At 47.2% G+C, this 23,538-nt stretch overlaps 1 protein-coding gene across 2 annotated transcripts in view; it reads left to right on the top strand.

Moving 5' to 3' along the window:
- Pou2f3 (POU class 2 homeobox 3) overlaps window positions 1–23,538 on the top strand; it is an 85,263-nt gene that overhangs the window by 47,780 nt on the left and 13,945 nt on the right. Inside the window, exons 4-7 of one of the 2 annotated variants that reach the window (XM_036193860.1) lie at window positions 16,111–16,215; window positions 17,806–17,908; window positions 20,294–20,376; window positions 23,176–23,358. In XM_036193860.1, the coding sequence (XP_036049753.1) occupies window positions 16,111–16,215; window positions 17,806–17,908; window positions 20,294–20,376; window positions 23,176–23,358 (474 nt within the window). Of the gene's footprint in view, window positions 1–16,110; window positions 16,234–17,802; window positions 17,909–20,293; window positions 20,377–23,175; window positions 23,359–23,538 lie in introns of both variants that reach the window. The other variant, XM_036193859.1, reaches the window with a different exon arrangement.

The raw sequence follows: 23,538 nt of genomic DNA, 5'->3' as shown, positions 1-23,538 counted from the left end.
GAGGTCAGGGGTCAACTTTGGGTCTCTGGCTGGCCTTTGATCCCAGGGGATCTGCCTGCCTGTGCCTCCCCGGCACTGGGGTTACAAGTGGGTGCCAAGTGTTTTTACATGGGTTCTGAGGCTTCAACTCAGGTCTCCATGCTTTCCTGGCAAGCACTTTACAGCCAGAGCTATCTTTCCATCTATTTAACATTCTTATTTGGCAAAATAACCCAACCCAAATTCACCAAGAGAAAAAAAAAATATTGCTGGTCATAAACCTTAAAGGCCTGGGAGACCCCAGTCCAGCTAGCGCAGTACCCAGATCCCACATCACACCCCTGCAAGATGGCCTGTGTCAATTGTGTCTCTGCCACAGCTCCTCTAGGCATTTTCAGCTCACTGCATAAAAGGTAGCCAACACCAGTGCTGCAGGGTGAAGTGTCAGGCCCTCTTAGCTCCAGGCCTGCGTGGGTCCTGGTCATAGGACAGTTCTTCAGGATTTGAGAGGAGTCCTTCTCCACAACCTTCCTGTGCAAACCCCCTGAATTTGGCAACCCATCCCATATGTCCTATTTCCTGCTGCTTTCCCCATGCAGTGCTTCTCAACCTTCCTAATGCTGCGGCGACCCTCTAATACAGTTCCTCATGTTGTGGTGACGCCCCCCCCCAACCATAACATTATTTCATTGCTACTTTATAACTGTAATTTTCCTGCTTATGAATATAATTTTGCTAATTATGAAATTCTGCTAATTATGAATTGTAATGTAAATATCTGATATGTGACCACAGGGGGTCTTGACCCACAGATGGAGAACCACTGTGCCCAGAACACCTGTGCTCTTTCCCATAGAGGAGAACAAAGTCTTTCCCCCATTTGGTCCTGAGCCTAATCCGGGCAGTCACTCCTGTGATCAGTGCACGGTGTATACGTCTAGAAGACTTCTTCCTTTAATATAGTTGAGAGGAAAATGTGTCCCTTTTTGTGGCATTGGAAAATACTTTAACTGTGTGGGCGCACACCTTTAAACCCAGCACTCAGGAGGCAACGGCAGGCAGATCTCTCTGAATTCAAGGACAGCCTGGTCTACAAAGTGAGTTCTAGAACAGCCAAGGATGTTATACAAAGAAACCCTGACTCAAAACAAAACAAAACAAAACAACCCCCCCCAAAAAAAAGCTAAAAAATCCTTATGTGTATAAATGATTTGGGCTGTTTTCTTTTGCAACTTTCTTTTTCATTTAAAAATATGACTAATAGATCTTAGCAGAAATAGTTGAGTTTTGACTTTTGTTAATGAGTATGAAATACTCTAATTGTTTTTTTTAATTGTTTAAATTTATCTTATGTGCGCTGGTATGAAGGTGTCATATCCCCTGGAACTGGAGTTAGAGACAGTTTAGAGGTGCCATGAGGGTGCTGAGAATTGAACTCAGATTCTCTGGAAGAGCAGTCAGTACTCTTAACAGCTGAGCCATCTCTCCAGGCCTACTGTAATTGTTTTAAAATGATTTTACATTTTTGTTCCCTCTCTTGACGATTGTTAAATTGACTTGAAAAAAACAATGTTTGTTTGCATTTTTTTAACCATGTAGAGTTGAAGTTTGAACTTCTTTGGCCTCCCTTACATCTGCCTGTCTTCATATACACATGCTTTAGTTTGTTACTTGCTCCTTAAGTCTGTCATCCACAGTGTATAAATCAGTGTGCTCAGAGAGGACCCGGCTAGGTCAGAGCACATTGTGCCCATTGATCATCCATCAGACCATCAACTCACTCGATACCTTTTGACTGAGCAGGTGAGATTTCTTTCCCATGTTCTATTTTCTATTCTTGCCAGTCATAAATAAGACAGCAACAGGGTCTGTCCTTGTGGAAGCACGTGGATCACTCCGAATCCCTTGATTCAGAGACACCCCCTCCCTGCACGTGCACCTTGTGTTAGCTTCATCTCTAATAAATATTTGTTCTTTATTTATTTGTTTATTATTTTTGAGGCAGAGTCTCATGGAGTAGCTCTGGCTGGCCTGGAACTCACTCTTATTTTTTTAAAATATTTTTTAAAGATTTATTTATTTATTATGTATACAGTGTTCTGTTTGCATGTATGCCTGCAGGCCAGAAGAGGGCGCCAGATCTCATTCCAGATGGTTGTGAGCCACCATGTGGTTGCTGGGAATTGAACTCAGGACCTCTAGAAGAACAGCCAGTGTTCTTAACCTCTGAGCCATCTCTCCAGCCCTGGAACTCACTCTTTAGACCAGGCTGGTCTCAAACTCACAGACATCCACCTGCTTCTGCCTCCTCAGTGCTGAGATCAAAGGTGTGCCCAACACTCCCAGTATCTCCTGTATTAATTAGATCACATCATTGAAGTGACAGGCTATCATAGACAGTTATTGCTGCTCAGGTTTAACTCTAAACTTTTGTCTCAGTACGTACAGCTAATTTCCATAATCTAAGTAAAGGGTTTTGACATCTTCTGTGTGGTGTCTAGTTTTCCCATTCTGTGTATGTTCAAGCTCTTAACATTTCTCTCCCCTCCCCCTCAACCCAGACAGGGTTTCCACATATAGCTTTGGCTATTCGGGAACTTGCTCTGTAGACCAGACAGGCCTGGAAATCAAAGATCTTCCTGCTTCTGCCTCCCAGGTGCTGGGATTAAAGGCGTGTGCCACCCCTGCCTGGATTAAAATGTGTTTAACTTGATGTCTTTGTGCAAAATACTGTTGAGTTCTGCTCCTTGTAGAGCTTTGGTGTATCCATGCTTCATCCTCACCCACAAGACTAAAAACATTCATTGGGCGGCACTGGGTACCATCTTGTTGGCAGTGACCCAATGATCTTTAGTTTTAGTTTTGAGATAGAATCTCACTGTGTAGCCCTGGCTGGCCTGGAACTCACTGTGTATGTAGACCAGGGTGGCCTCAAACTTACAGCAATACTCCTGCCTCTGCTTTCCAAGTGCTGGGATTACAAGCATGTGCCACCACATCCAGTTGTTCATAAGTCTTGACAACTCTATCTTCACCTCCAGAGTCATGTAATTATAGTATCTATTTGATTCCTCACCTGGGACCCCCTATGTGGTTTGGTATGACTATTTTAGTCATATAATCCCATGAGCCTGGATTCAAATCCCAGCCCTGGCACTTTCTAAGCCCTGGAGAAATCACTTAGCTTCTGAGATCCAGTTTCCTGTATTTGAGAATAGCTGAAAGTATATAGTATGGTGGAACCCTTGCCTAACATGCATGAAGCCTTGGGTTCAATCTGGAACGCACTGAAAAAAAAAAGTACTTAGGCATTCCACATCTACCAAGTGATGAGACCTTATAAGCAAGATGGGTCTCCCATGTAGCCAGTGTGCAAAACCACTAACTTTATATATGTAGTTTTGGTGAGAACAAGGTTAGCTCTCCCTGGAATGAGTTTTATAGACATAGCCCTAACCCTTGGGGAAAATGCCCAAGAATATCTCCCTTCATAGGTAAGAAAATTAAGATACAAGTTGGGTATCTTGTGGGTGTGGTAGCTTACACCTGTAATCTTAGCACTCTGGAGACAGAGACAAAAGGATCATCAGAGGTTCAAGGCCAGAAAGGAAGGAAGGAAGTAGGACATTCTGAATGTTTTAAAATCCAAGACCATTTTGAGTGTCATAATGACACCTATAAGTGGAAGGTGTCACTTGACCTTGTCTGATTCATTACAGACACAGTGCAGGTGCACTAAAAATATCATATCGGATTGTCTTCAGTCTGTACGAAACAAATGGGTATTACCATACTTGGGTCCCATTCCTAAGAACATCTCCTTATTTGTATGCGAGTATTCAAAATCTGAAAAAAAAAAATTCTAACTCTAGTCCCAAGCATTTCAGATAAAGAATACACTCCCCCAACCTGGATGCCTGGAAGAGAGTCTCTTGCCTTATATTCTCTCAGCCTTTTGATAATGAGTTGGGTAGCTGCTCTCAACCTTGGAGAATTTCACTTAAAATGTCAGTGGTGGGTTGAGGTAATAGCTCCATCATTAAAGCATTTGCTTTACCAAGCATGAGGACTTGGATTTGATTCCCAGAACACACGGGGGGGGGGGGGGGGGGAGCTAGATGTGTGTCATGCAATTATAATCCTAGTGCAGAGGAAGTGGAGACAGGAGGATTTCCAGGACTAACCCACTGGGTAAGCTCCAGGCCAGAGAATACTCAAGGGCTAGCAAAAGCAAGTGTGCATTTTCTTGCTCATTCAGAGAAGCAGCCATGCCACTCAGTGCAGAGAATAAAGAGGAGGCAGACAGAATAGAGCCTCAAGCCAGGCCCTTCCTCAGATCCTCAAACTTCTACACAATCTTAGACACAATGGGAGAGCCTAGGTGTAGTATAATATGACTGTAATCTCAGAACTAGTGAGACGGAAGTAGAGAGGTCTTGAGTTGCAGACCAACCTCAGCTGCTTAGCAAGACCCTGTCTCAAAACTGTAGTAACCAGTCTGGTTTTAAAGGAATGTCCCAGTTTTCCCAGCCCTTAGCAAATAACAGCTGGAGTTGTGAGCTGGAATCGGGGGCTGCTAGAAACAAACATACAAACAAGAGCAGAGAAAAACATAGCCAAGAGGAAAGAGGCAAACGTCCCCGAAAAGCAGAGATCCAACTTGCAGAAAAAATAAGAAGTTTCTGGTGTACTGGCCAATGCAGGAGAGCCCTCGCAATCCCTGAGGGGATGATTGCTTTCCAATGAGTTGGAATTATGACTCTGAGTCATTGGCTAAATTAGCTTTCAGGTGCTCTTCAAGGGAATGTAGCAATGTATATAATTTCTCTTAGCAAGATCTCTATTCAAACAGAAACCAATAAAGAGCTCCCCACACTGAACGAGGCTTTGGGGCTTCAAGGGATAGATTTCAATAACTTTGAAAAGTCCCCTTATTTAGGAAGATTTCCCCGGGAAAGCTTAGGCGTCTGCAAGGCGGTTGATTTCTAAATCAGACGATGTAGATTCCAATCACAGCCCTCCCTCTAGCCAACCTCATATTTTGAACAAATCCCTTCTCTTCATGAATGCTGTGTGTGTGTGTTCTCTTCACGGACCTTGTTCGCCTCAACAATAGTGTGGGAATCACAATCCCTGCCAGTGTTTTCAGTCTCCTGGGACTATTCTGAAAGGCAGCAGACAAGATAATATTTGAAAGTGTGCTGTAAACCGTGGAGCATGTTGGAAATGTACAAGCAGGCCTGCAGGTTATGTCCCAGGCATTGACTGCTGGGAGATGGACTCCAGATGTAGTGAGGCAGCTTCCCAGTTGTTTTAAATGTGTTTGTGAGCGTGTATGTGTTATCTCAACACACTATGTGTATATACAGTGCTTGGACTGAACCTAGAGCTTTTGTGCATGCTAGGCAAGCATTCTACCAGCTGAGCTATGTTCCTAGCCCCTGGAAATACATCTTATTTACTAAAGGCTTGCTACTTGCTGTCCTGTGTCTTCCATGTGTGCCTGCTGCTTGGCCTTTTGCACACCCTGGTGGATTCCAGCCTAGACTTGTGCAATGAGGAGCTGGGTACCAGCTGCCTGTTTGTACTATCACACCTGTGCTCTCCTCAGAACCAGCTGCCTCCTCACTTTCTTTCCTATAAGCATGCTCTGCTTCAGAGTCCAGTCTTACCTCTTTCCTCTCCGAGGCCCCTACATGCTTCTAACCCACGCAGCATCAGAATGGGACTGTAAGGCGTTCCCGTTGTACCCTCTGACTTGGGACTGGTGCTTCCACTCTCCTCAAAGCCCTTCTTGGCTTGTTAGCCCCTTTCATACTCCAAGGCTACGAAGAAGGAATTTCTGAAAGCCATCCCTGCCTTGTGTCTCCCCCCCCCCCCCCACCCCCCCCCCGTCCCTGCCCATTCTCTCCCACGCCCCCTCTCATTTCCTGCTTCCTCTATTCCTTCTGTTTCCCTCCCTCCCTTCCTTCTTTCCCTCCATCACTTCCTTTCTGCCTCCCTCCCTTTATATTTTATTAGAGGGAGAGAGATATGATATGATTAGTATCTCACTATGTAGCTGAGCCTGGCCTCAAACTCTCCACCCTCCGGCCTCTGCCTCAAGTGCTGGGATGACAGGTGTGCACCACCACACCCAGATTCCTTCCTTCGCTTTTGTCTAGCTGTCTTCCTCCTTGATGTCCACTGCAGCCCTTTCTGTGCTATTCCGGACCTAGTTTTGGTTGTGGGCGTTGACTTTCTGGCTGACTAATGTCAGAGCCCCCTGCGCACCCCAGTTCCTGTTAGTGTCCGGTAGGTGCCTTATGGATGCGTTGAGTTAAACTGCATTAGGAAGGGACCCTGCTGGTGCAGGAAGGCTCTGTGTTGCACTCCTGGCTCATGGAAGACCACCTTGCTACTGCACTGCTGCTCAAGCAGACCTGGTGACATCTCTCTTGATTCTGATGCCACAGGCATAGAAGAGCCAAGTCTGGTATCAGGGTACAAGCCTGTTTTCCTAGCAATTGGGAAAAGAGGGCAGGATGATGGCCATGAATTTGACGCCTGCAGGGGCTACATACTGACACCTGATCTCCAAACAAAACAGAAAACAACAACCAAACAGAAGATAAGAACCTCAACTTTACTTCAAGGCTATTCTAAAAGATGAAAATTACCAGGGAAACCCACTTATTTTTATCTAGTGCTCTGACTTTTAAGGGACAAGTCACCACAAAATACCAAAGAAAATCCCTTTCAGAGTTGTTTGTTTTGGTTTTTCAAGACAGGGTTTCTCTGTGTAGTCCTCCTGGCTATTCTGGAACTTGCTCTATAGACCAGGATGGCCCTTGAACTGACTGCCTACCTCTGCCTTCTCAGTGCTTGAATTAAAGGCATACACCACCACAGCCTACCCCATTCCGATCTTGAGACTTCAATTTTGAAACAGACTTTTCTCAACCCAGGTTACCCTCAAACTCATGATCCTCCTCCCTTAGTCTCCACTCCGATAGGTTATGGACATCCTACCACCTAGCTTGGCTGAAACTTTATTTCCTATTACCTCACCACATATACCTGTGGAGGTGCTAGGCTACACTTGAGACCATGCAGGGGTGTGTATAATGGGGCAGCTCAAGGCGTGGTAAGGGGATGGGAAGGGTGAGTGTGGAGGTCAAGAGTCCAAGTAGTCAATACGACTGTGCCCTTCCTAGCTGTATGTGGCATTGGACATGTTGTTTATGCTCTCTGAGCTTTAGTTACCAAAGCTATAAAAATATGAGATGGGTTAGTGGGTAAAGGCGCTTGCTGTCAAGACTGAATTCACTCCCTGATTCCCACACAGTGAGAGGAGAGAACCAACTCCTGTAAGCTGTTTTCTGACCCTCAAGTGCACTCTATGATACTCATGAGCACATTTGCATGCCTGCAACCCCCCCACCATAAATAAGTAAATGCAATTGAAAAAAAATTTAAATCATTTCTCTCATTAAATATTTGATAAGATACCCTCTCTCATAGATTTCTTGTAAGAATACTTTAGTTTTGAAAACGCTGTTAATCTTTGAGGTGCTTAGAAACTGTACCCTATCTTTCTTTAGCAGAGCTAGCCTGTGAAGTGCTTCACATTCAAACATGGGTGCTGCTCACAGGTGTGTATCCACAAAGACAGGATACCTGCTCCTCCACCCCCCATCAGTTTCAATTTTGAACCCATGCCCATCTCTCCCCACCCCGACTAACAACATTCCCAGCAAGATGGAGAGGTGGCCAGTCTCTTCTTCACCTCCTTCCCATAGTGCAGGAGGAAAAAACAAATATTAAGCTCCACAAGTTGAGAGTCAAGGATGCAGGATGCTGGTCCCTTTTACCTGCACTGAGTTGTCATCCAGAATTGAGGGGGCTCTTTTCTTCACTGATGTTAACTCTCATCAGTTAGGGCTCCTGGAGCCAAGGGAGGCAGCAGCCTGAGGGACAGAAATAGACAGCAGAGGCAGAGTGGGGCAGCTAGGCATGCTGTGTGGGGAAGTTGGGAGCCCTGCCCTAATGGGCCCTAGCCAGAGTGCAACACAACCTGGCTTCTAGCAGATTACTTCCCCTGTCTGGGCTTCAGGAGTCATGGCTCTAGAATGAACCCCATGGTATCTGCGTTTCCTTCCAGCTCTGATGAAGAAGAAAGAGAAGTAGTCACACTTCCCAAATACCTGCTATGGACCTGGCACACTGCACCCGATGCCTTAAAGAGTCTATAACTCAAGTGACTCCATCACACTCAGTGAGTCAGGATCATGGAGAAGGGCTTCAGAGTCAGACAGGCTTGGGCTGAAATTGCAACTCCATTATCTGCCAGCAATATGACTTTAAACAAGTTTCTTAAGAGCGCCAAGCCCCAGTCTTTTCATTTGTAAAATGGGTCCAGTAATAACGAAAACACTCTTACAAGCCTATTCCTGCTCTCTTTAATATGTGATAAACTTCTCAAGTAGTTTACATCTAGCCCATTTCCCTTCTTTTATGGAGGAATAATCTTGGTCTGAAAAAAAACCAACAGTGAAGCTGTGAGGTGGTGAATGCCTATAATACCAGCACTGTGGAGATTGAGATTGCAGGACTGAGTTGGAGGCAACCTGGGCTATATAATGAGACTCTGTATCAAAAGGAAGGGAGGGGAGAAGAAAAGAAAAATAAGAAGAAAAACAGAAGCAAAAAGCTGGTTGTGGTAGTTCCCAGCACCTGGGAGGCTGAGGCAGGAGAATTGCTTTGAATTCCAGGTTGGCCTGATCTACATAGAGAGATCCTGTCTTAAAAGAAAGAAGAGAAGGAAGAATGAGAGAAAGCACTTAGTAGTAGAGGATGGAAGCACAGCCAGGAATGGTGGATGTACCTGAGTCAGGGCCCCCAGGAATGGTGGATGTACCTGAGTATCCTGGTTGGTTCAGAGCTTTGTACTTGTTTCCTGGGTGTATTTTATTTTTAGGTCATCCTAGCTCTGATAGGGACGGCAAATTCCTTCCGTGGTGAGCTGCCTGGGCACTGTGATGACATGCTGCATTTGTATACTGACCTTCCCAGGAAGTGCCTCCAGGCTGGGAACTAGTTCTCAGCAATGTACTCATCCTTTCCCAGCTCACTCGCCTCTTGCCTCAGCTAGGGGCAAACAGCCCTCGAGACCCCAGAGCCATCCAAAAGCTCCCTGTGGTACCTCTACTTGACTGAAGACCTGGAGTGACCACTGTGTCCTCTGGCCTATCAGGTTGGCCACCAAGACAACCAGAAGACTCTAGACTCTGAGGGGATCAAGGTACCTGAGAGAGCATCCATGGATACAGCTCCCTGTGGTGGTGCCCCAGGAGGCTGTACACAGTCCTCTGCTCAAAATTGTCCACGTCCTGAACACCAGGAAACACCAGCAAGTACGTGTCTTCCCTGAGAGCACAGCCCCATTCCATTTAGCACCAGTACTGCCGTGTCCTGCCACCAAAGGCTCGGGAACACAAAGAGAAACCTCCTGCCCTTCTTGAGGAGATGCAAGCAGCAAACACCGGATCCCCCCCATCAGAAAGCTGCCTTTTGGGGGCAGCAACTGTCAAGCAGCTCCGGAAGAGCAATTGTTCATCAAAGGACCTACGGCTGAGCATGAAGCTCTCACTTAGTTGCTAGGGTGCTTGCTTAGCATGCCGGAAACCCTGGGTACCATCCCTGACACCACATAAAGTTGGCATGATGGGCCCATGCTGGCAATCCCAGCACTTTGGAGGTACAACAAATAATAAAAATGAAGGACCAGGGTCCACTTGTTCGTGGCTTTGTTGTATAAAAGCTTAATTGTTCTCAGGGAGATGACCCCAGTTTGCACAAGAAAAGACATGGCTGTCATAGGTGAGACCAGCGGCTAAGGATTGGATGAGGCTATTTCTTTTTTCTTTTTTCCTTTTTTTTGTTTTTTTGTTTTTGTTGTTTTTGTTTTTTCGAGACAGGGTTTCTCTGTGTAGCTTTGTGCCTTTCTTGGAACTCACTTGGTAGCCCAGGCTGGCCTCGAACTCACAAAGATCTGCCTGGCTCTGCCTCCCGAGTACTGGGATTAAAGGTGTGTGCCACCACCGCCGGGCAAGGCTATTTCTTCAGGCACTTCCTGGAGGCATCTAAGAGGGACAGGGACCTCTGGCTCAAAGAGAGAAGCCAGGAACCCTGGAGAGAAAAGTCTTCCCAGTAGAATCAGACATATTGGAGGGGGTGTGGCTCATGCTAGAACACTCGCTTGGAGTGTGTGAGATTCAGTCTCACCACTGTTAAAAAAAAAAAAAAAAAAAAAAAAAAAAGGTTGGGGACTACCAAAGCCCAACCTCAGCCAACACCCACCAAATGGGGTACTTTCAGCCCTGTTCACCTGAGATGGTTACCTGCCTGCCCCATTCCCCTACTTGGAATATATTTTTAGAATGTTTTCTTGGGATGCACCTTTGCCAGCTCTTCTATGCTACAGAAAGTCTGCCTCACTGCTGGGGAGAAGCATAGAAGGAAGGGAGAGAAAGAGAGAGAGAGAGAGAGAGAGAGAGAGAGAGAGAGAGAGAGAGAGAGAGGGAGAGGGAGAGGGAGAGAGAGAGAGAGAGAGAGAGAGAGAGAGAGAGAGAGAGAGAGAGAGAGAACACGAACCACCTTGCCTGTAATTGAAGGCAGGTTGGGAGCTGTTCTGCTTTGAAACGCGCCTTCTTGTGAAATGTTTTATGAAACACTTTCCACAAACGAGTTATGCAACCCGAACAACAGCTTTGATCGTTTTCATCACCAGTGATATATTCATTAGTGTTGGACTGTTTTCCCTCAGAGTGGGTCATGTGACTGTGTCTTGTGGAGGGAGCTAAAGAAAAGGACCCCAGCTCCACCATGCACCTGTCCACTAGGGGAGGCACACATATGCTGTAGGCGTGAGCACCACCTTGCCCATCCCTTGTGATCTATTACTGGGATGTTTCTATTTCTAGTGTCTTCTGGAAGAAGGAGCAGTAGGGAGGGTCAGGAAACCATGGCTTTGAGGTCTAGGGGTAGCTGGCTATGTATCTTTGTACCCTCATCTTCAGCTCCCTGGGCTTCTGTGGGATGAGACGTTTCCATATCCTCCAGGCTAAAAAGACACCAGTGAGCCCAGGGAGGGCTTCTACCTCTTCAGGAGGAGCACCTTCCTTCTAGAAGGAGGCTTACTGCTTTCTAAAGTAGTAAAGTCAGGGAGTTCACTTGGATTAGAAAAGATAATCGCTCATGATAGCTTTTTACCTCCCTGGTCACTGCCCAAGACTCATTGCAATACTTTTGCAGAGAGCCGTGGGTGGAGGAGATCCTACACTCTCAAACCTCGTGTGCTGGATGGATAGGATGTTCTGGGCCTGGGCCAAGACATGTGCATACTATGGTGCCCTGTCCCTGGGGATTATTAGCCTTCCCAGGTAGAGGAAGTCTTTCCACTCAGGTAGCAAAAACTACCAGTGAGACCCTGCCGACCATCTTTGTGGTTCTAAGCAGCCTGTGGGTTTAGCTGGCTTTTCACAAGGATGGAAGAAATTGGGTTTTCATCCAATTTGCCTGCGGTTCTCACCTTAGAAGTCAATGGGATCCAACAGAAGTCTCTATCTCATCTCTCAGACCCACAGCCAACACCCAGTTGCCTGGAAAGGCTCCAGCCTTTTCCACTCGACAGCTGTGAAAAGGGATTTTTTTTTTTATTAGTGAGGGCTTTATTTCTTAATTTCTTAGGTTCCTTAGCCCCTGAGAGTGTCCCCAAAAAAAACCATGCTGGAGGCAGTAATTGTCTGTGTACTGGCTAATGTAGCTCTGCCTTTTTTTTTTTTTTTTTTTTTTTTTAACCCAAGGACACCATGTTTGTTTTTCAAGAAAGGGTCTCTCTATAATCCTGGCTGTCCTGGAACTTGCTCTATGAAGACCAGGCTGGCCTTGAACTCAGGGATATCCCAGTCTCTGCCTCCCTACTGGGATTAAAGGTGTGCCACCATGCGTGGCTTCTTGTGTCTTTTTTATTTTATTTGTTTAGGACTATCTGCTTTAGGAGTTACACTCAGCACTTCTCCCCCAGGGGGTGAGGAATTGCAGGAAAATGAATGAATAAAAAGATTGGTGAATCAAAATGAGACAAATTAATCTTAGAAGAGTAACATAGGACCCAAGAAGCTCCAGTCCACACCTTAAGAGGTTTCTACCATCAGGTATTTTGTTAGCTGAACTGGGAGGTGGGAGTGCCCCCCTCCACAGGAGTGTGAGGGCATCGATCTACGAGGCAGATGAAAGGATGCCTTTTCTTTCATGGTGGTGCTGGTTTCTGAACTTCAGCATTGCAGGAAAACCTGGCAGCGATCCTAACAGATAGCGCCCAGGTTGGAGGCAAAGCGCATGCTTCCGAGCTCTGTCATAGCTACACCCTCTTATCTCTCTCTACGGAGCATAATGAGGCTGGAAAGGAACCCGCCACTTGCCTTTGGAATGATGCCAGGGTGCCTGGGGTGGTTCTACCGGTGTGATTTCTCCTCCAGGTTTCCATGTTCTCCCTCTGTCCGCCTTCCATCCAGCCTGCCTCCCCAGCCTCTCTGGAATGGGGATGCCTTGATGGCAGAAAGGGACTAGACAACAGAGAAGTATGGCAGGAAGGCTGACCAAAAGGGCTTTCAGATCAGACCGAAATTTGTTTGGGTGGTGGTGGTGGTGGTTTTGGAAGAAGTAGCCACTGATTATCTAGTCTTTAAAAACCTGCTAACAAATGTTTCAAAGTGGAGATGCTAAGGTCTGTGGATGGAAGCCGGGTATCAGCGCTTCTGAGATGGAGGTACCAGGCATGATGGGAAGGCATAGGGAGGGGAGCTCTGGAGGCCAACCCACATGCCGTGACTGTTGAGTTCTGAGAATCGTTCCTTCCACATAGTGCTACAAACCCACTTCTTTTCCTTCCTCCCCTTTGCTTTGGGGTTCCAGAATCATCTCTCTGTGTGTGGGTGATGATTTGCAAAGTATGCTAGGAAAAGCCAGCTTCTTCCAAACTGTCTGCCTAGGGCTTCTCTGGGTTCTCTTGGTAGTCACTGGACTACTGAGTCCACCATCTGTGCACGTACGTGACTAGAGTTGGCTATTCCCTTTTAAAACCAAGAGGGAGAAAAACCACATGGGAACATGCAGCAGGTAGGAAACCAAGTCCCCTATTACTCAAGATCCCATAGGAAGTTGGAGTCAGGGTTAGGATGAGAAACAGGGTCCACCTTGCCCAGTGTCCAGGGCCAGGGTTTCCTCACTGCCTCATCTGCTCTACAGAGGTAGGTTTTGTCTTTTCTTCCTTCCTTCCTTCCTTCCTTCTTTCCTTCCTTCCTTCCTTTCTTTCTTTTTATTATTTTTTAAATTTTTTTTGAGACAAAGTTTCTCTGAGAAGCTTTGGAGTCTATCCTGGAACTCACTCTGTAGACCAGGCTGGGCCTCAAACTCACAGAGACCCACCTGCCTCTGCCTCCTGAGTGCTGGGATTAAAGACATGTGCCACCACCACCTGGTGGTTTTGTCTTATTTTTAAATAGAGTTATTTATTTGTAAAGATTTACTTATTGATGCATATATGTATGTGTGCAGGTGCCCTTGTAGGCTGGGAGAAGGCATTGGGTTCCCTGTTGCTAGAGTTACAGGCCACTGTGAGCCACCTGATGTGGATGCTCGTCATCTGGAGGAGCAACAGAGCTTTTAACCACTGAGTTCTCCCTCTAACCTCACCATTGTCTTTTAATCAATCAATATTCAGGTTCCCACTATTGTCAGCCAGCGAGAACTCCTTCCTTAGTGATCAAAATCCGTTTTCCATAGGGATTCAGCACAGATTCAGATGCTAATCTCAGCTTATACATTTCTTTCTTTCTTTTTGTTGTTTGTTTTCTGAGGCAGGGTCTCCTATGTGGCCTAGGCAATCCTTATCCTAGTGATCCTCCTGCTCATGCTCTAGCAGCTGCATGCACCAAGTGTCTAACTCTTACTCTTAACTTTGCTTGGGTTAGTTGTATTCCCAGTGTAGACCAAGACAACGGTTTCAGCCAGCATCTTCATGCTTCGGAGTGTTATCTGTGGTGAAAACAATCAGCTGGTCTATTTCAGAAGGTCCCACCAGAGTCTTTCTCGAAGGGTGGTGTGGATTCTGCATTCCTCGATATATTGTATATACTCAGTGTCACTCGGTTCCCCTCCCAGTGGACTGCCTGCAATTTTTCAAGAGAGTAATTGTTCAGGAGTAGAGGAGAGATGGACATAAGCAGTACTTCCTGCCTTCCTCAGGGATTCCCGGGAAACCCAGGAGTGTGTGGTTCTTGTGTCAATAGGATGGTAGAGACGGAAAAGAACTGGAAAGCACCAAAGGTTCCTCAGGCTACAGTAGAGCGGGCATGTCTCTGCTTGTAGGAAAACTGCCACCCTGTCACCAAAACCATGTGGACCGAGGGCCTCTGCAGACGCAGCTTGGCATGGAGGAGGCGGATAAGAGGGATGAAGGGACAGAGTCCCCTGACCTGCAGTTTCCAGGCTTCTGGGTTTCATAGATGGGAATCGATGTGGAGAAATAAAGAGCAGACTTTATAAGTAAAGATTTCAATTAAAGGGTGTCATATTTTTGCTCTTTTGAGGTGGGGAGTTTTAAAGATACCATTTAGAATCACAGTCATCTCAAAGGAAATTCTGATATCCCAGTGTGTTGGAAAAGCAAAGAATTTACAGACATCTACTCTAGTAAGCTTTTGTTTGTTTTGGTTGGTTGGTTTTGTATACACGCAGGCTGAGTTCAAATATGATCCTCCTGCCTCACCCTCCCACTTACAGTGCATGCCCTACACCTAGTCATGGAAGATTATTATTTTTGTTTGTTTTTATAGTTTGTATTTGTTTGTTTGTGACAGGGTCACATTATCATCTGAGTTATCTTTTTCAATCATCATAGCCGTTGTTGTCATCAGAACAGCTGTGACTGTTTATAAGAGACCCCCAAGACCAGGTGACTGTTGGCATTCCCACATAGGAGGGGATGAGGAGGTCATGAGACCCTCCCCTGAATTTCCTGTCATTCCCTGTGTACCTTCTGGCCAATTGTGAGGAATTCCAACCCCGTTGTGTGTGTGCAGACCATGGACAATTAACTGGAGGGGGTGCTCTATGCAGGGGGTGGGGAAGCCGTCATCAGTACTGGGTAAAGATTTTCCAGTATGGCTGCTTTGGGGTCCCCTGTGCTCCTGTGTGTGCTCCTTCTCCTGCTCTGTAAGGAAGCTTCTTAAACTCACTGCTTTCCCAGAGTGCACTTTGGTGGAATCATACTTTGGTTTGTCCTAGGGGCCTTATAAGGAGAGAGCAAGAATTCTTTTTTTTTAATTATTTATTTATTTTTGTTTTATATGCATTGGTGTTTTGCCTGCCTGTTTGTCTGTGTGAGGGTGTCAGATCTTGGAGTTACAGACAGTTGTGAGCTGCCATGTGAGTGCTGGGAATTGAACCCGGGTCCTTTGGAAGAGCAGTTAGTGCTCTTATTGCTGACCCATTGCTCCAGCCCTGGTAAGAATTCTTATAAGCCTTAAAAACACACTAAGTAGCCGAGACTGGTCTTAAACTCATGGCAATCCTGCCTCAGCCTCCAGAGCACTGGCATCCCAAGAATGCACCGCCATTCCTGGCTTAGCTTTCTCATTACAAAATTTTAAATTGTATTTATTTACTCATTGAGTGTGTGTGTGTGTGTGTGTGTGTGTGTGTGTGTGTGTGTGTGTACATGTGCCACGGCATACATAGGGAGGTCAGGTCATCAGTAGAAAGGTCATCATACCAAAAGGATGAGCAGGCCTGAACTTTGTTTTCTCTCTAGAAGTCACTGTGCTCTCCTGGTTATTCTCTTCCAAGGAGGAAAAGCACTGTGTACTGGCACGGCACCCGCAAGGTGGTGATGGCAGTAGACTGGTCCACTTTGCAGACTGGTCCTGCAGAGTCTTTGGGACCCATCCATCCCTTCAGCCCAGGAGATTCTGGGCTGCCCGCTTCCTCTCCAGACTTGGTGCTCATGTCCCGCTTTAGTCTTCACAGCACTGTTTCTAACTGCTGGGGATGCCCAGGACTCACCTTCTCCTTCTGCCTCTATTGCAGATTAAGACAGAGGATCTGGGTGACTCTCTACAGCAGACCCTTTCCCACAGGCCATGCCACCTGAGCCAAGGGCCTGCCATGATGCCTGGAAACCAAATGTCCGGGGTAGGTGCCAGCCTGTGCCACAGACCCCGCTGTGCTTTCTAGGTTGGTGAGCCTGTTGAGGCCCTTTACACAATGCTGGCTCTCTGTACTTAGCTCCTTGTGAATTCGTCCAAGGAGCCCCCAGTTGCAAGCAAAGGAGGCCTCCAGTGGGAGACAGTGGCCCTCAGTGTTGCACCAGCAACATGGCTATTAGGTCCTTTGTTTTTGTCAAGGATGGCTTTTGGAACACGTCCCTTTGTGTCCTTCACCAGGCCTCACTTCTGCAAGGACTGTTCTTGGAAACCCACATACATACTTCCAGGCCTCCTTCAAGATTAGATGACAAAATCTAACAAGAGAGGAGGGAGAGCTGATGTCAGGAGAGCAGTGAGCCTCGGGCCAGGGGATCTTGTAGTTCACCCGGGGAAGAAAGACCTACTTTCTGAGCCATTCTGTGACTGGCATATGTCACCTCCTTCCCATGAGGTTTGTCACGTGTGAATGCGCAGACCCCAGGTCTGTGGGGTCTGAAGCACCCAGATGCTGGGATCACCATCTCTATGTCTTGAGGTGGTGGGAGAAGTTTAGAGTGATGGTCTTTCTGTTTAATACTAAAAACATAGTCTGGAGGGCTGGAGAGATGGCTTAGAGGTTAAGAGCACTGGCTGCTCTTCCAGAGGTCCTGAGTTCAATTCCCAGCACCCACATGGTGGCTCACAACCAACTATAAATGAGATCTTGTGCCCCCTTCTGGCCTGCAGGAATACATGCAGCCAGAACATTGTATACATAATAAATAAATGAATCTTAAAAACAAAAACCTAAGCCTGGGGCAGAGCTTGGTGGCACACACCTTTAGTCACAGTACTCAGGAGGCAGAGGCAGGCAGATCTCTGTGAATTCAAGGCTAGCTTAGGCCATATAGAAAACTCCAGGCCAGCTGGCACTGCATGATAAGAGACCCTGTCTCAAAACAACAACAAAGCCAGGTATGGTGGTGTATGCCTGTACCTCCAGTGATTGTCAAGCTGAGACAGAAAGGGTCACTACAAATTCAAAGGCCCCTGGGCTACACAGTGACTTTGCAGCCTACCTTGTCTCAAATAAAACAGCAACAAAAATAACTAATGGTTTTGTCCACACACACACTCACACACACACACACACACACACCCCACCTTCTAGAAAGACTCAGGTACAGGAAATAACTAAAGAGTGGCTTTGAGCATAATCAAGTGACATGGTAGTTTAAGAAAATAGACAGTTGGGATCACTGCCACTTCTAGGATAAGCCTCTGCGCCTGGGTGATACCTACTCTTGGTCCTCAGGGCACAAACAAAAGGGAGTCGGGATGCAGACAAAGGAAAGCATGGGAACAGAGTTAGTAACTGTATGCTTGAGGGACTCTTGGTGGCTTGCAGGAGCAGCACCAGCATTAATGGATTAGCTACTGTGTGCCATGGGCTGGGGACACATGGCAGTATGACGCAAGGACACTGCCCACCACCTCCCAGAGTTTACAATCCCACGGACTATAGGAGTCGAGGTCAATAGGCTTCGGGTCCCCTGGTTGTAGGCTGTATAACATCTGCGTGTCTCCCCACATACAGGACATGGCTTCTCTCCATCCACTTCAACAGCTTGTGCTGGTCCCTGGCCACTTACAATCTGTATCCCAGTTTCTGCTTTCCCAGACGCCACCTGGGCAGCAAGGTAAGCACCCCAGCTTTATACAATCATTGCCTGAGTCTAGAAAAGGCTGCTGCTGTTTACTGGGCCTGGGGGGCAGAAAAGTTGCTCACCCCTGTGATGTATAAACTAGCTTGGGGCTGGGACTAGCTCTCAGCTGATAGAAAGCTTGCCTAGCCTTCAGGAAGCCCTGGGTTTGATCCCTAGCATTACATGGAACCAGTCACAGCAGCATCTTTAATCCCAGCACACATGTAAGTGGAGGCAGGAGGCTGATCCTTGGCTACACAGCAAGTTTGGAGTCAGCCTGGGCTAGATGAAATCCTGTCTGAAAAAGACCAGCTTTTCTGCCTGGGACCTAGGAAGGGGTCCTTGGAGGGGATTTGTGGGGATTCCTAGACTATGCACCTTCCCTGCTTCTCCTTCCTGCTCTGGCTCTGGCTGAAATTTCATTTTCACAGGAATTAGTCTAAAGGTTTGGGATGGTGGGCATGGGGGCGAGGACACACACACACGCACACACACACACACACACACACACACACACACACACACACACACACGAAGCAGAAGCGCCCTGGGATTCCTTGGAAGTCTGGCTTGCATTGAGCCTTTTCCCTCTTCTTGGCCTGTCTGGATGGGACAGTAGTGCCTCCCACAGGCTATAGAAAATAGAACTGGTTGTCTTTGGCAGGGAAATTACTCCCAAGCCCTGAGCAAACACATCAGAGTATTAATAACATTAAGTATCATTGCTTAACATGCCCAGGAGTCTGTTGAGTTGTTTTCCTGGCTTATTCCTCAGAGTAAACTCGTGCTATATAGATAGCCCTACTGCATGCTGGTGACCCACTAGAAAGTTCCAGAACAGTCTAAGACCTATGCTGTAGTTGATCACACTATACTGCTTGCCTTTCTGCTCACCACTGCCAAACAGGGCTGAAAATGCCATTGGAAGTAGACGCTCTTCACAGCTCCTACTCTAGAGGAGAATTTGGAAGTAGCTGTACCCCACGCTGGGTACCTGCCTAAGACGCAGGCCCTATGCTTAGCTTGCAAGGTGTCTCCAAATGGCACCAGGATAATGGGAACACATCCGAGTGTTTATTTTGGCTAACCAACACCCATCATACTCCTGGACTAGGAAGGAGAAGATAGGCACTGATTCTGTTCATTTCTGGGAGACTCCAAGCAACGTGAACAAGGCCCAGGCAAAGGATATACAGGCATTGACATATTATACGATAGAGGAGACAGAAAAACAGGTTAAAATTTGAAGTCAGAGAAACTCTGAAAAAAAAAAATGCTGGCTGTGTTTCTTTAGGAAACTTACGTAATCTCTGCAAGTTTGTTTCCTTCTCTGTACAAATACGAAAGTAAAGCTCTACACCACAAGGTGATTGGTGGGCACTTGGCTCTGTTCACACAATTTCTGCTCACTGTGCAGAATGCAGTATAAGCAAAATTAATCTCAAGTCTCTTCACTCTTAGGCCAGGGTTCCTCCAAGACCTCTCTGACCTTTTGACATTTTCAGCAGAAAGGTCAACTTTAGCAAATGTGGTACATCAGTGACCCAGAACTGCCCGGGGACAGCAGATATGCCAAGGAGCTTCTCTATGTTGAGTGACAGAGATGACCGGCCCCCATTGTCAGTCTTGTGGGTTTGAGGACTCCCCTCCTGCTAGGAATGAGAAGTGCTGGCTCTGGCCGTCTGAAGACAGGAGCTACTACTGATCATAGTCACCAGACAGGCAGAATCTTTTCTTGGCAGTTTTCCTGAAGGTGAGGGAGAGGGAGGTCCCTAGGCACGGTAACATGCAGATAGAGTCTACACCGCCCTAAGGGAGTTGGAAGGCCCCAGCATTTGGCCTTCCCCATGCTCTCAAGCCTCCCTCCAATGAAATGAATGACCTGGTCACCAGGAGCCTCTGACCAATGACCCATTGCCCTTCTGAGCAGTATGGCACCATCTGCTTTCTCTGCCCTTGCAGGCAGATTGAAGCACCCTGCTCTCTCTGGGGCTCTATGGTCATTGCGGCATCCCTGTCCCTCTGGGCTTCTTCTCACCCTGCTGGTCAGATTCCAGGCAGAATGTCCTGACCTTCCTATGCTTTTGCAGTTCTGCAGGCAGGCAGGCAGGCAGGCAGGACAGGTTTGGGGACGGCTGTTTACATCTGTTTATCCCCGAGTCTGGTTAGCCTCCACCTGTATGTGGCAATTCCTGGCAATGCCCACAGGGCCTTTCAACCAGGCTTAAGGCGGGTTGTGGGAGCTGGTTAGGTGAGCAGGAGGAGGGGGCAGTTAGCATGGATGGCTTCAGTGTCCGGCTTATCCTTCAGATGGCCTGGATTTTGTTTGTTTTGTTTTGTTTTGTTTGTTTGTTCCTCTGTCCCTCCCCTGTCACTCAGGTCTGCAGCCGAATCTTCTCTCCTTTCCACAGCAACAAAGCACTCTCCTCCTCCCACAGACGGGGCCTGGCCTCGCCTCCCAGGTAACTGCCAACCCCTCTCCTCCCATTTCTTCCCAGATTGTCTCAGCCCTGGGCAGGGTTCCTGCCTCTTTAGCAGGACACTAGCTCCTCAGGGGCTCTCCCTGTTGGCACCCAGGAAAATCCCAGGCTAAATGAGGGTAGTTTGCCCTGTCACTAAAATGTGGCTCTCCGGCTGCCCTGATGTCTGCTGTGGACATACAACGCCAGTCCTGCCAGGTTATGGCTTCACCCCTCTAAGAACTTACCAGCTACTCAAGATGCTAAACTACCCCCACCCCAAGGTCCTCCCAGATGCCCTTAAACCCTAAGAAGGGCAGGGTAGCAAAGCCGGTATCTCATTCACGACTGCTTCAGCTGACTGTGCCCTGCAATGGGACAAGCAGGTCTAGCAGGCGAGAGAGCCCTGTGCAGATCTGCTTTGGAACACACACACACACACACACACACACACACACACACACACACACACACGCACGCACAGCATCTGTTTGTTGTCAATTAGGAAATAAAAGTCTGTTCTTGCCAGCTTCGTGCCAGGGTGCCCTGGGACATCAATAACCTGCAGAGATGCATGATTTGTTCCTATAAAGGATGACTAGAAATGACTACAGAGACTTGTAATATCCCTTCTCTTGTGCTAAAAATCCTCAAGGCTCAGGAAGATCCTTGGCTTTTCCCAGGCCCAACACCCAGAGAAAATAGCTAGAAGGAGAGCGCCACCTAGTGGTTGAAAGAAATGGGAACAGCTAAGTTGGATGCTCCCCTTTCTTCCTTCCGGCTGCATCCGAAGCCTGGCATAGTTATAGACCCTGATCTATGACTCTGAGGTCCTACTCAAGAGACTTGTGGCAGAGAGGCCATTTAGAAGATGATTAAGGTCCTTCTACCTGGGGTGCCATGGTTTCTGTCTGTAGTCCTGGCTATCAGGGGGACTAAGAGAATTAATTGCTTGTTGAAGACCAGCTTGGGTAACACAGAGACCTTCCTTGTCTATAAATAAATAAGTAGAAAGTCCTCCTAGAGTATGATGACTGACCGACAGCCACAGAAACAAGAGCAGAGAGGGATAACTGAATGACGTCTGGGACATCAAACTGATGCAATTGGACAGTTGATGGGATGTGGAGGAGGAGGTGAATGTGTAGCTCAGTGTGTCTGTCAAATGAATTTACAAAAAGGGGTGTTCAAGGGCGACTAGAACTTTGCTCTGGGGAGCTGGTCTGGGCAGCCTCCCTCTGCTCCCATCCTCATCTCTCCTGCAAAACAGGACCCATCTGTGATGCTTCTAGCAACTCTGACTCCTTTGCCCTCCTCCTCATAAAGATGCCTGTCTCTGGGAAACCGGAACAAGAGAGAGGATTGACCTTCCTCTAAGCAAAACAGCACACCAGGAAGGAGAGAGGGGATTTCCCGCTCGTTGTCCTCAAAGGCAATGAGCAGTTTCTGTGCAGGACACAGTGCCCAGCCCCCAAGATCAGATGGCACTCCATCTTCGTGGAATAATAGACATATCAAGGGGCTGGAGAAGGGACTCAGGGGTTAAGAGCACTTAACCTGTTCTTGCAAAGGACCTGGTTTGGTTCCCAGCAGCCACATGTTGGCGCACAGCTACCTATAACAGCCCTAGTTCAAAAGGATCAGACTCCCTCTTCTGGCCTCCAAGGATACCAGGCACACATGTGGTGCATTTACACATATGTAGACAAAGCACCTATACACATCAATAAATCTTTTTAAAAAATAGGCATCTCAAGACTAGATATATTCCTGACCTCCTGTGAATGCATCATGGCTCTAAGTTAGGTGGTTGATTTTCCTATGAAAACAGACGAAAGAAGGGATATCTTCTGACAAGGTGTGTTGAGATAGCAGCATTTAAAATAAATAAATAAAAAGCCTTTGCTTGGGGCTGCAGAGACAGCTCAGCAGTCTACTTACTCCCAACATCCACATGGTTGCTCACAGTAATTTGTAATTCAAGTTCCAGGGGATCAAACACCCTTCTAGCTTCCACAGGCCATGGGTATACATGATATGTATACACACACACACACACACACACACACACACACACACACACACACACAAACAAAACAAAAAACAAAAAAACCTACCCAAATACATAAAATAAAAACAAATCTTTCAAAGCCACCTTTGATTAAAATTATAACACTCTCCATGAAGGGTGGTATATATCTGTAAACCTAGTACCACAGAGGCAGAGGCAGGAGGATTGTAAGAACTAGCCAGACTAGGCGACATGATAAGATCTTTTCCTAAAAAAAAAAAAAGATACATAAAATTAACTCACAACATTCTCATTAGAGAAAACAGTGGAACAGGAAGGAAAGGGACATTCACAACTAATATCTTGAGTTTCCAGATGTCCCCATTACCTTCAGTCTGTGACTGTTGTGTGTGCCTCCTCCACCTTGCTCTGTGGAAAAGAACAGACAAATAACCTTTTCCTTGTCCCGTGCTGAGTTTTATCCCACACTGACATCTCAGATCTCGTAGTAAACAGCCCTGCCAGCTCCTTTTATGGTGGAAAGCTGACAAGAGGAAGTCATCTACTGAGTCCATGAGTCACAGACCCAAACCCAAAGAGGCCACCTCCTTGTCCTGCTTCTTCCTCCTGCCCAGGGTATTCGGGTTTGGTTCTAGATTCACAGAAATTCCAGTCTCTACTGCAACAGTAGGGTTCAGTAAACTGCAGGACCTGTGACCCTCTAGGTGCACTATCAGTAACAACCACAGAGGCCTCTGCTGTGGCTCACCCTAGCCTGTGTTCCTTATCAGGCAGTTGGGCGCCCTGGGCTGTCAGGATCCTCTTTAGAGCCCCATCTGGAAGCACCTCAGCATCTGCCAGTGCCCAAGCATCTACCTGGCCCTGGAGGGACTGACGAGCCCAGTGACCTGGAGGAGCTGGAGAAGTTTGCCAAGACCTTCAAGCAGAGACGCATTAAGCTGGGCTTCACACAGGTTGGCTTTGGGAGCAGCAGATGGAAGACCTGGGTTGTGTGGTAGCGGCTGGGTCTTCCCAGGTGCAGCTTTCAGGTGCAACCTTTTTGGCTTTTCGAGACAGGCTTTCTCTGAGTAGCTTTGGAGCCTGCCCTTACTCTGTAGCCCAGGCTGACCTCGGACTCACAGAGATCCACCTGC

Source organism: Onychomys torridus, chromosome 7, assembly GCF_903995425.1.
Source record: "Onychomys torridus chromosome 7, mOncTor1.1, whole genome shotgun sequence".
Taxonomy (NCBI): domain Eukaryota; kingdom Metazoa; phylum Chordata; class Mammalia; order Rodentia; family Cricetidae; genus Onychomys; species Onychomys torridus.
Note: the sequence above shows the minus strand (reverse complement) of the source record. Positions and strands in the feature narration are given on the sequence as shown.